At 41.4% G+C, this 13,638-nt stretch overlaps 1 protein-coding gene across 8 annotated transcripts in view; it reads right to left on the minus strand.

Annotated features, from left to right (window-relative positions):
* NSD1 (nuclear receptor binding SET domain protein 1) overlaps positions 1 to 13,638 on the minus strand; it is a 173,934-nt gene that overhangs the window by 93,931 nt on the left and 66,365 nt on the right. For all 8 annotated transcript variants that reach the window (XM_010386416.2, XM_010386415.2, XM_030926945.1 and 5 more), the window contains one exon: positions 1,949 to 2,121. In XM_010386416.2, the coding sequence (XP_010384718.1) occupies positions 1,949 to 2,121 (173 nt within the window). The remainder of the gene's footprint in view (positions 1 to 1,948; positions 2,122 to 13,638) is intronic.

Genomic DNA, 13,638 nt, shown 5'->3' on the forward strand with positions numbered 1-13,638 from the left:
CCAGCCACTGCACTCCAGTCCAGGCGACAGAGCGAGACTCCGTCTCAAAAAAAAAAAAAAAAAAATTTTAAAATTAGCCGGGCGTGGTGACGGGTGCCTGTAGTCCCAGCTACTCGGGAGGCTGAGGCAGCAGAATGGCGTGAACCCGGGAGGAGGAGCTTGCAGTGAGCGGAGATCGCGCCACTGCACTCCAGCCTGGGGGACAGAGCGAGACTCCGTCTCAAAAATAAATAAATAATAATAATAATAATAAATAAAAATTAGCCACTGTAGTTGTACATATCTGTAGTCCCAGCTACCCAGGAGACTGAGGCAGGAGAATGGCTCGAACCTGGGCTGCAGTAAAAGATGACTGTGCCACAGCAGTCTAGCATGAACAACATAGAGAGACCCCCACATCGAAGACTAATAATAATAAATAAAAGTATTTAGACCCAGGGAAGTATAAAACACCAAACTAAGAACTATTATTTCTCCTTCTAGAATTGAATATAAAAGAATATCAAATCATAGAGACAAACAGTAGAATGGTGGTGACAGGGGATGGGAGAAGGACAAATGGGGAATTACTGTTTAACAGGTTAAAGAGTTTCAAATTTATAAGATGAAAATAATTATGAGATGTTTGCACACCATTATGAATGTATTTAAAACCATTAACTGTACATTTAAAAGTGTTCAAGATACTAATTTTTATACTATATATATTTTAACACAATAAAAAAGCTGGAGGAAAAAAAGAGTATTAAAATAAGCTGGTATTTTTCTAAGCCAAATTTAACATAAAACATCAAGCAAAAGAAAAAAAGCCACAACACTGATGGTTGCAATATAACTAGAGTAGAAACTTTAGACTTAAGCACTGAGAAACATAAAAAAGAAAATTATTAAAAACCTTATTGTTCTCGGTGGACACAGTGGCTCACGCCTATAATCCCAGCACTTTGGAAGGCTGAGGCAAGTTGATCACCTGAGGTCAGGAGTTCAGGACCAGCCTGGCCAATATGGCAAAAGCCTGTCTCTACTAAAAATACAAAAAGTAGCAGGGCGTGGTGGTGGGCACCTGTAATCCCAGCTACTCAGGAGGCTAAGGCACAAGAATGGCTCAAACCTAGGAGCCAGAAGTTGCAGTGAGCCAAGAGCATGCCACTGCACTTCAGCCTAGGTGACTGAGTGAGACTCTGTTTCCAAAAACAAACAAACAAAAAACTGTATTATTCTCATTAATAGAAATAATTAGTCCAAGGGACAAGAAGCAGAATATTTCATTTTAATGATCACTTTCTTCATGCATAAAATATAACAAAAGAATGGTCATGCTATGTCATAATTTTCACTACTCTGAGTGACAACAGTAAAGATAACTAAAATAATTCATCAAAAAATTGAGTATAAATATGTCACAAGCTAGCCTCAGCCCACTGGAGGAAAAAACAAAAAACAAAAAAAACAAACCTGCATCTGCTCCCTATTTTCTCACAGATATTCTACTACCAAAGGAAATAACTTACATTTCAAAAATATAACGCTTTTTCCTTGCCTCCTCTTTGGTAACTCCCAAGTCGATAATCATTTTTAAAAGGCCGGGCCAGGCGCGGTGGCTCACACCTGTAATCCCAGCACTCTGGGAGGCCAAGGCAGGCAGGCTGCTTGAGCTCAGGAGTTCAAAACCAACCTGGCCAACATGGCAAAATCCTGTCTCTAATAAAAATACAAAAGTTAGCCAGGCGTGGTGGTGCTCGCTTATAATCCCAGCTACTCAAGAGGCTGAAGCACGAGAATCACTTCAATCTGGGAGGCGGAGGTTGCAGTGAGCAAAGATTGCACCACTGCACCCCAACCTGGGAAACAGAGCAAGGCTCTGTCTCAAAAATAAATAAAAGGTTATTTTCTTTCTTTTTTCTTACTTGCTTCTGTCACTCAATAAAAAGCCTTTTGCTTTTCCTACCTTATGCCTATATCCTTTTTCTTTCTGTTTCCCTCTTCTCCTAAGGACAGGTAGCTCTTCGAATTGATGTCTGCCTTCAAACATGACGATTGCTTTTCCAGCCACCCAGGCTCTCTCAGAAGGATCTCCAAAAGCCTCCACGTAGTACTGCCGATAGGGCCTCCGGTTGGAAACTAGGTAAGGGTAAGAGAACCAGAATCATTAATCAAAGAAATTACTTCTCATAATTAAGACAACAGCCACATCATTGCTGCCAGAGAAGACTGTTTGGAAACAACTAACATGCCCACTGAACTAGACAATCTGGGGTAGATCATACTCAAGGAAAATTTTAAGTATTCTATATGTGTTGCAAGAAAATACACAGGAGGTTATGAAAGAATCAGTAGTCTAGTCTGATGATGTGATATAGCTTCAAAACCAGTTAAATGTAGATTAACTACAAAGAAGAAATCAAGACAGTAGACAGGTAAGTCACTTTCACTATCAGTCTATAATTTCATTGTTCCAAAAATACAGAAGACATATAATAAGCCCACAGCAACAAAAATATCAAAAAAAAAAAACCCCCAAAACAACAAAAAACAAAAAAAAAAGAAAACATGAAAAACACTAGGCTAAAATACAAAGAGGAAGAAATGTTTCAGCAAAGCAACATGTATGATCTGTTAACATTTATAGTGTAGTTACTCACAGACAAGCACCACACAAGGTGCTTTGCATGGATTCCTCCCCACAACCACACCCCCAAAATAATGTATGGCTTTGATATTTTAGACATAGTAAGTTTAATAACTTCAGAGAGAACAAGTGCATGGTCAAACACTGGTTTTGCAAAGAAAGTGAAATATGGTATTTCAAATTAGGGAAATTGTAAAAGAAAACGGAAAGCCTACCAGTAATAAAACCAAAAATAAATCCAGTTTAGCCTATAATTTCTTGGTTGTCTAAAGTTCTATACATACAATTAAAAATATGAAAATGTAAATCCTATACAGAAAAGATTATAATTAAATTCATCTAATATGTGTTATCTTCCACACATTTACAATTTTATTAGCAACTTCTATTACATTAAAAAGTGTCACAAAAGAAAGCGAGGACAACACATGTTTAACAATTTGTCACTTTTAATAAAAGGAAATAAAAATCATTTCATATGAAAATTCACTTTAACTCACATCTAGTTCCCTTGTAACCACCACATCTTGTTTCAAAACACAGAAAAGAATCCAAATAACCTTTGGAAGAATTATGGAATGACTACTTCCTTCAGAATGAAAAATGAAAAAAGAAAGACAAAGGAAAGAAGGGATTTATAAACCGAACTGTCAACGGTAACTTCTGGTTTCAAAAGTGTACACATGGTAGTTTTTCTATAAAAACATAGCTTAATAATGAAACTAAAACTTAGTTAAATTTTGTGTTGTCTGGTTCATTTTAAAAACAAACTCCGAAAAAAAAAAAATGAACTCCTTATTTCCCACCTACTGAATTAAATCCTTCAATAAAAATCACCCACAGGAACTGGAACTGGTTAATACACACATGTGTGTACCTACATAAAGGTTCTTAAAGTCAGTTTGAGAAATAAATCACTCTCCCATGAATCAATACATTGAATTGGCCAGGTGCAGGGGCTCACACCTATAATCCCAACACTTTGGGAGACAGAAGTGGGAGGATTGCTCGAGCCCAGGAGTTCGAGACCAGCCTGGGAAACATAGCAAGACCCTATCTCTACTAAAAATTAAAAAATTAGCTGAGGATGGTGGCATGTGCCTGTAGTCCCACCTACTTGGGAGGCTGAGAAGGGAGGATCACTTCATCCTAAAAGGTCAAGAATACAGTGAGCCATGATCACGCCACTGCACTCCACCCTGGGCAGTACAGCAAGACCCTGTCTTAGAAATAAATAAATAAATAAATAAATTCAATTAACAGATAAGAACTTCTGATGTGCCAGTAACGTGAGGAAGAGAAAAAAGTACTCACTGTCTGACAGGTAAGTCATATATAAATAGATGACAATACAAAAGGCATGACAACTGCAAAAATAAACACTCATTTCTCTAAAAAAAAAAAAAAAAAAAAAAGTAAGTGGGAGAAGACAAATGAAATACTTGAATAACTTTTTTTTTTTTTTTTTTTTTGAGACAGAGTTTCACTCTTGTTGCCCAGTCTGGAGTGCTAGGGCACGATCTCGGCTCACCACAACCTCTGCCTCCCAGGTTCACGCGATTCTCCTGCCTCTACCTCCCGAGTAGCTGGAATTACAGGCATGCGCCACCACACTCAGCTAATTTTTTGTATTTTTAGTAAAGACAGGGTTTCTCCATGTTGGTTAGGCTGATGTCAAACTCCTGACCTCAGGTGATCCGCCCGCCTTGGCCTCCCAAAGTGCTGGGATTACTTACAGGTGTGAGCCACCGCACCAGACTGAACAACTTTTTTTTTTTTTTTTTTTTGAGACGGAGTCTCGCTCTATCACCCAGGCTGGAGTACAGTGGCCGGATCTCAGCTCACTGCAAGCTCCGCCTCCTGGGTTTACGCCATTCTCCTGTCTCAGCCTACAGAGTAGCTGGGATTACAGGCGCCCGCCATCTCGCCCAGCTAGTTTTATGTATTTTTAGAAGATACGGGGTTTCACTGTGTTAGCCAGGATGGTCTCGATCTCCTGACCTCGTGATCCGCCCGTCTCGGCCTCCCAAAGTGCTGGGATTACAGGCTTGAGCCACCGCGCCCGGCCAACAACTTTTAAAGTTAAACAGTTTGGCCAGGTGGGATGGCTCGTGCCTGTAATCCCAACACTTTGGGAGGCTGAGGCAGGCGGATCACCTGAGGGCAGGAGCTCGAGACTGGCCTGGCCAACATGGTCAAACTCTGTCTATACTAAAAATACAAAAAGTAGCCAGGCGTGGTGCAACATGCCTGCAATCCAAGCTACTAGAGAGACTGAGGCACGAGAATCGCTTGAACTCAGCAGGCAGGGTTTGTAGTGAGCTGAGATCACACCACTGCACTCTAGCCTGGTTAACAGAGTGAGACTCTATCTCAAACAAACAAACAAAAAAAGTAAACACTTAAAGATAGAATAAAAGATACAATTATGGTATGAGAGCACAGAACCCTCAAAGGCATGAATGAATAAAACAAAACAAAACTACAAGAAGTTCAGAACACTATATCATAAACTGCAAGAAAAGGGAAACTAATCAAGGTTGGGCAGCAACCAGACTTGTAAGAGTTTGCATGGCATGTTATGACCTTAGCCTTTGCAGCTTCGACTTTTAGCTGGGCGCGGTGGCTCACACCTGTAATCCCAACACTTCAGGAGGTTGAGGCAGGTGGATCACCTGAGGTCAGGAGTTCAAGACCAGCCTGACCAACATGGTGAAACCCTGTCTCTATTAAATACAAGAAATTAGCCAGGCATGGTGGTGCACGCCTGTAATCCCAGCTACTTGGGAGGCTAAGGCAGGAGAATCACTTGAACCCGAGAGGCAGAGGTTGCAGTGAGCTGAGAACGCACCACTGCACTCTAGCCTAGGCAACAAGAGTGAAATTCTGTCTCAAACACACACACACACCCCAAAACCTTTAGCCATTATCCTGTAGGCAATGAGGAGTCTCATTTAAAAGGTTCAGTTTTTCATCTTAGAAATATGAATATCCTTGACCTATAAACAATACAGTAAGAGGAAATAAGACTCAATAGACCAGCATCACCAAAGTACTGTGGCCCCGAGATGACTAGAACTTTAAGGCAGTGGCAATGAGATGAACAAAATTTGAAAGATGTTTTTAAAAACACAAGTGAAGGCCAGGCACAGTAGCTTACGCCTGTAATCCCAGCACTTTGGAGGCCAAGGCGGGCGGATCACGAGGTCAGGAGATTGAGACCATCCTGGTTAACACAGTGAAACCCCATCTCTATTAGAAAAAAAAAATACAAAAAATTAGCGGGGCGTGGTGGCGGGCGCCACCAGCTATTTCGGAGGCTAGGGCAGGAGAATGGCGTGAACCCAGGAGGTAGAGCTTGCAGTGAGCCAAGATCGTGCCACTGCACTTCAATCTGAGGAAGAGCGAGACTCTATCTCAAAAAAAAAAAAAAAACACACAATTGAAAAAGACTTAATATGTAACTAAAAAGTCACACAGGCCGGGCGCAGTGGCTCACACCTGTAATCCCAGCACTTTAGGAGGCCGAGGTGGGCGGATCACGAGGTCAGGAGATTGAGACCATCCTGGCTAACACGGTGAAACTCCGTCTCTACTAAAAATACAAAAAATTAGCTGGACATGGTGGTGGGCGCCTGTAGTCCCAGCTACTCAGGAGGCTGAGGCAGGAGAATGGCGTGAACCCACGAGGCGGAGCTTGCAGTGAGCCGAGATCGTGTTACTGCACTTCAGCCTGGGCAATAGAGCAAGACTCTGTCTCAAAAAAACAAAACAAAACAAAAAAGTCACGTAAAACAGATCATTAGCCAGAATGGTCAATATGTTGAAACCCCGTCTCTACTAAAAATACAAAAATTAGCCAGGCATGGTGGTGCACACCTGTAGTCCCAGCTACTTGGGAGTCTCAGGCAGAAGAATTGCTTGAACCCAGGAGGCAGAGGTTGCAGTGAGCCGAGATCCTGCTACTGCACTCCAGCCTGGGAGACAGAGCAACATTCTGTTTCCAAAAAACAAAAGAAAAACAAACAAACAAACAAGAAAACAGATGCTCAGGTTGGGCGCAGTGGCTCATACCTATAATCCCAGCACTTTGGGAGGTGGATCACCTGAGGTCAGGAGTTTGAGACCAGCCTGGCCAACACGGCGAAACCCCATCTCTACTAAAAATACAAAAATTAGTGCCAGGCGTGGTGGTACGCACCTGTAATCCCAACTGAGGCAAGAGAATCGCTAGGAGACAGAAGTTGCAGTGAGCCAAGATCGCACCTCACTGCACTCCAGACTGAGCAACAAGAGCGAAACTCCATCCAAAAGAAAAAAAAAAAAAAAGAATACAAAAACAACAGATACTTATACAATGTTTATAGAAACACTGTTCAGAATGGCCAAAAGGAAACAACCCAAATGTTCTCTGATGGATGAATGGAAAACCAAAATGTGATACTTACAATACAATGAAGTATTATGTAGCCTTTAAAAAAATTAACAAAGAGAGAAATTCCGAAACATACTATAGCATAGATAAACCTAGAAAACATTATGGTAAGTGAAGTAAGGGGTCAATAGGACAAATGTCTGATTCTAGTTATATGTGGTATCTAAAATAGTCAAATTTATAGAGGAAGAAAACAGAACACAGGACAGTGGTTACCAAGGGCTAGGGTGATGTTGGCAAATGGGTACAGAGTTTCAGTTTGGGAGATGAAAGAGTCTGGAGATGAAGTGGTAATGGCTACACAACAATGTTAACATACTTAATGCTACTGAACTGCCTATGTGAAACAATGAAAACATTGGGCCAGACAAGGTGACTCAGGCCTATAGTCCCAGTGCCTTGGGAGGCCGAGGCAGGACAGAACATTGGGAGGCCGAGGCAGGAGGATCATTTAAGGTCAGGAGTTCAAGAACAGCCTGGCCAACATGGTGAAACCCTGTCTCTACTAAAAATACAAAAATTAGCCAGGTGTGGTGGCACATGCCTATAGTCCCAGCTACTCGGGAGGCTGAGGCAGGAGAATTGCTTGAACCCAGGAGGCAGAGGTTGCAATGAGCTGAGATCCTGCCACAGCCTGGGCAACAGAGCCGGACACTATCTCAAAAAACAACAACAACAGCAACAAAATTAAATTTATGCTTTGTCTATGTTTTAAAAGTCAAATAACCAATGATGGGGATATGGGAAAAATCAGAACCAATGCATTCGTAGTGGGAACCTATCCCAATTGTAAGTTGAGGAGCACAACAGATTTGTGGAAAAATTATAAAAAATCACAGATGCTCCATGACATACCCATTATAAGTTGAAAATATTAAGTTGAATATGAAGGCTGGCCAGACACAATGGCTTCACGCCTATAATCTGAATACTTTCTGAGGCCAAGGCAGGAGGACTGTTTGAGCCCAGGAGTTCAAGACAAGCATGGGCAATACAGGGAGACCCTGTCTGCAAAAAAAATTTAAAAATTAGCTAGGCATGGTGACGCTTGCCTGTAGTTCCAGCTACTTGGGGGGCTGAGGCGAGAGGATCACATGAGTCCAAGAGGCAGAGACTGCAGTGAGCTGACATCGTGCCACTACACTCCAGCCTGAGAAACAAAGCAAGACCCTGACTCGAAAAAAAAAAAACAAAAAACAAAAAACAAAAAAGAATAATTAGAAAATGTATTTAATACACCTAGCCTACGCTAAACATGCTCAGAACACTTACACTGGTCTACAGTTGTGCAAAATTTCTGATATCAAGCCTATTTTAAAATTAACTGCTGAGTATCTTGTATAATTTATTGAATACTACATTGAAAGTGAAAAACAGAATGGTTCTACAGGTAACTCGAAGTACCATTTCTATTTAATGTGTATATCTTTCGCACCATTGTAAGGTCAAAAAATTCTAACTCAAATTGGGGACCTACTATATACAAAATGTCCAGAATATGCAAATCCACAGAAACAGAAAGTACATTAGTGGTTGCTTAAGGCAAACACGTATAGGTGTGGAAAGATGGAGACAGAGGAAGCTAAAGAGTATGGGGTTCCATGTTAGAGTGATGAATGTATCTTCAAATTGATATCCTGGTGAAAACTTCAAGTATGGGGTTGAGTATATAAACCTAAAGACAGGATAAAGACTATCACTATGCACATGAATTCAGTTTACTGATGACAATTTAAAACTCAGAGTTAATAAAACTGTCATTCCAGAAGGATGAAAAAGGGTTATTAGAGACTAAATGTCTGTGTCCTCCTGAAATGCATTATTCTGAAGTCTTGGACCCCCCATATGTTGGTGTTTATAGGTGAGGCCTTTGGAATAATTAGATTTACTAATTTTATACACTAAATATACTAAGAATACTAAACACTATTACTAGATTAGTAATAGATCCCTCATGATGCAGAGGACCTCATGATGCAAATAGTCTCTTTATAAGAAGATGCCAGAGTGAGTACTGTCTCTCTCTGCCAAATGAGGACACAGCAACAAGGTGGTTATCTACAAGTAAGGAAGACAGCCCTCACCTGGGATCCGAATTGGCTAGCACCTTCATCTTAAAACTTCCCTGTCTCTAGAGTCAAAAATAAATTGTTGGCCAGGCACAGTGGTTCACACCTGTAATCTCAGTACTTTGGGAGGCCAAGGCGGGAGGATCACTTAAGGCCAGGAGTTCAAGACCAGTTCATGCAACACAGGGAGATCTACAAAAAATACAAAAATTAGCCGAGTGTTGTGGTGCACACCTGTAGTCCCAGCTACTCAAGAGGCTGAGGTGGAAGGAGCGCTGGAGCCCGGGAGATGGAAGTTGCAGTGAGCTGTAATTGTGCCACTGCACTCCAGCCTGAGTGACAGAGCAAGACTCTTTCTCAAAAATAAGAATATTGAAATAAAAAATAACAACAAAAAATAAAAATCCTTCTGAATCCTATATACCTGCAGCATCCTCCCTTCTCTATTTCTGTCTCCATTGCCTCAAATCAGTCCAATCTAACTTCTACTTCAATCAAACCAACAACAATAAAAAAGATTGTTCTTATCCCTAATGGACATTTTATTTGCTCTCTAGGCAACACTCAGCAAAATTGATCACATTGTCCTTCTTAAACTAGAGCGGTCCCGGCTCATGTGCGACTTCACTTTCGATGGTTTCAGTTACCTGTGATACAGTACAATAAACTATTGGGGTTGAAGGCAGGGTACAGATTCCCATAACTTTTACTACAGTATAATTGTTCTGTTTTTTTTTTTTTTAATTAATTAATTTATTTTTATTTATTTATTTTTTTGAGACGGAGACTCGCTCTGCCGCCCAGGCTGGAGTGCAGTGGCACACGGTCTCTGCACACTGCAAGTTCCGCCCCCCGGGTTCACATCATTCTCCTGCCTTAGCCTCCCAAGTAGCTGGGACTACAGGCGCCCGCCACCACACCCAGCTAACTTTTTGTATTTTTTTTTTAGTAGAGACAGGGTTTCACCATGTTAGTCAGGATAGTCTCGATCTCCTGACCTCGTGATCCATCCGCCTCGGCCTCCCAAAGTGCTGAGATTACAGGCGTGAGCCACCACGCCCGACCCTGTTTTATTTTTTTTATTTTTATTTTTTTTTTTGAGACGGAGTCTCACTCTCGTCCAGGCTGGAGTGCAGTGGCGCGATCACGGCTCACTGCAAGCTCTGCCTCCCGGGTTCACAGCATTCTCCTGCCTCAGCCTCCCTAGTAGCTGGTACTACAGGTGCCTGCCACCACGCCAGCCACAGTGAATTTTTAAAATGAACATAATTTTTTGTATTTTTAGTAGAGACGGGATTTCACCATGTTAGCCAGGATGGTCTCAATCTCCTGACCTTGTGATCCACCTGCCTCAGGCTCCCAAATTGCTGGGATTACAGGCGTGAGCCACCACGCCTGGCCTCTGTTTTATTATTAGTTGTTATTGATCTCTTACAATTCCCAATTTATTTTTTATTTACTTATTATTATTATTATTATTATATTATTATTATTATTATTATTATTTTAGATAGAATCTTGCTCCATCGCCCAGGCTGGAGTGCAGTAGTATGATCTCGGCTCATTGCAACCTCCACCTCCCAAGTTTAAGCAATCCTCCTGCCCCAGCCTCCCCAGTAGGTGGGATTACAGGCGTCCGCCACCACGTCCAGCTAATTTTTTGTGTTTTTAGTAGAGACGGGTTTTCATCGTGTTGGCCAGGCTGGCTTTCAACTCCTGACCTTAAGCGATCTGCCCACCTTGGCTTCCCAAAGTGCTAGGAGTACAGGCGTGAGCCACCACAACCGGCCACAATGCCCAATTTATAAATGATACCTTATAATAGGTATGTATGTACAGGAAAAACATTGCATATATGGGATTCAGTACTACCCAGTTTCACGCATCCACTGAGAATCTTAGAACTTATCTCCAGTACATACTACTATACTCTAGTCACATTCTACTACTTTTCCTCTTCCATCTCTGTTTCATCTGATTCTTTTTCATCATTCTTTTTCGGCAAGCTCAGTCTCTTCCACACAGATGTCAAATGATGTGTTCCTCAACGTACATTTTGTCTCATAGTAACTTCTGTCCCAAAAAATCTCACCCATGCCTTGCCCATGGCTCCAACTAATATGAACAAGAATATGTCCTTTCTGAGTTATAGATGCTCCAGTGTTCCCTCAGTAAATGACAATCTACACATCCATCCAGTGATGAAGCTAAAAACGTGGGAGCCATCCTGTGATACGGAAACCTGAGAACTGAAAGCCTCAGGACTTCATTCTCCCTCACTCAACATTATCCAATGCATTACTACATCACATGCATTTTACCTCCTAATCTGTTTTTATTTTCTATTCACAATTTTCATCACACCATAATCACTAATAATGACCTCTTTAACCGTCTCTTTTTAGTTATTTGTGGTCCCCCTCTAACACATGTTCAAAAATCCAGCCACAGTGAATTTTTAAAATGAACAGATCAGATTATGGCAGTTCCTGCTAAATACCTTTTAATTATATACATTGTTACTGAGATAAAAATAACAAAAAGTTTCAACAAAGTCAACATGGCACTGAACACTTTGTCCCATACCTACTTCCCAGCCTCATACTGTGCCACCCTCCATTACTCTGAGAGCTGCAGATTTCTCAGGGCTGGGGCACATACTATTTGATGTTCCTGGAACCATCTTCTTCTCTCTTCCCTAGTTAACTCCCAACTCATCCTCTCAAGTAACAGATCAGAGAAAACTTTATGAGCAAACACCACTGGATGAAAAGTCCAGGTCAGTTATCCCTGTTACGTCACTGAACAGGCATCAAAAGTATTCCTTGGATAGACTTCTAAGTAATAATGCATTTGATTATTTTCTGGTGTCTTGACCCTTATACTAGATTCTAATTTCTTATGACAGCAAGCAGTATTGATGTATGGCCCAATAACGGATCCCAAAACCGAGCCCAGTACTCAATCTATACAAGGTATTTACTATTTTTGTCAAATAAACAGCATGGACTGAACTAGTGTGCATAAGAAACACTATAAATAGGCTGAGTGCGGTAGCTCCCTCCAGTAATCTCAAGCATTTTGGGAGGCCCAGGTGGGCAGATCACTTGAGCCCAGGAGTTTCAGACCAGCCTGGGCAACAAGGCAAAACCCTGTCTCTATAAAAAAATTAAAAACTAAGCCAGGTATAGTGGCGAATGCCTGTAGTCCTAGCTGCTTGGAAGGCATGGGAGGGAAGATTGCTTGACCCTGGGAAGCTATGGTTGCAATGAGTCATGATCACGCCACTGCATTCCAGCCTAGGCAATACAGCGAGACCCTAAATCAAAAGCGAGACGAAGAGACAGATACACCCTAATGAGTAAGAAACCAGCAGTCATAGGGACAGGAGGTTAGAAAAGGAGCACTAAAAGAGTTTTCCAGTAGTAGAATTTAAATATCCAGACAGGTTACTAAGGATAAGGTATCAACAAATTTTTTTAATTAAAGAGAAAGGGTCTCATTGTGTTGCCAAGGCTGGTCTCAAATTCCTGGGCTCAAGTGATCCTCCCACCTCGGGCTCCCAAAGTGCTGGGATTATAGGCATCAGCCACTGTGCCTACTCAAGGTATCAAATTTTTAACACACTATTTTTTTCTTTTGAGACAGAGTCTCGCTCTGTCGCCCAGGCTGGTGTGCAGTGGTGTAATCTTGGATCACTTGCAACCTCCACATCCCGGGCTTAAGCAATTCTTCTGCCTCACCCTCCCCAGTAGCTGGAATTATAGGAGGATGCCAACACACCTGGCTAATTTTTATATTTTTAGTAAACACAGGGTTTCACCATGTTAGCCAGACTGGTCTCAAACTCCTGACCTCAGGTGATTCGCCCACCTTAGCCTCCCAAAGTGCTGGAATTACACGTGTGAGCCACTGTAGCCAGCCAAGAAACTAAAATTTATAAAGGTTTTCAGGCACTTCACTATTCAAAATATAAAAAATCAAATCCAGGAATTCTACTTTGGAGAAACCATCCTTCTAAAAAAAAAAAAAAAAAAAAAAAAGAGGCATGGTGACTTACACATGTAATCCCAATAATCTGGAAGGCCAAGGTGGGAGGATCCCTTATTAAGCTCAGGATTTCAAGATCAGCCTGGGCAATATATGCAGACACTATCTCTACCCAAAAAAAAAAAAAAACACAAAAAGCCATGTGTGGTGGCACACATCTGGGCTCCCAGCTATTCAGGATGCTGAGGTTGGATGACTATTTGAGCCCTGGAGATCAAGGCTTCAGTGAGGCGTGGTTATGTCATCACACTCCAGCCTAGGCAACAGAATGAGATTCTGTCTCAGAAAAATAAATAAATAAACAAATAATAAAAAAATATGAAAAAAATCTCCATAAAGTGGAAAAGGCAAGCTGCAAAATATACAGTGTTCTGTCTGTGATAAAGGAAAGACGTGGAAGATGACTAAGAAGTATATATTTAGTCATGTAAATAAAAATATAATTTACACGAAAA

The sequence above is a fragment of the Rhinopithecus roxellana genome, chromosome 3 (genome assembly GCF_007565055.1).
Source record: "Rhinopithecus roxellana isolate Shanxi Qingling chromosome 3, ASM756505v1, whole genome shotgun sequence".
NCBI classification, from domain to species: Eukaryota; Metazoa; Chordata; class Mammalia; order Primates; family Cercopithecidae; genus Rhinopithecus; species Rhinopithecus roxellana.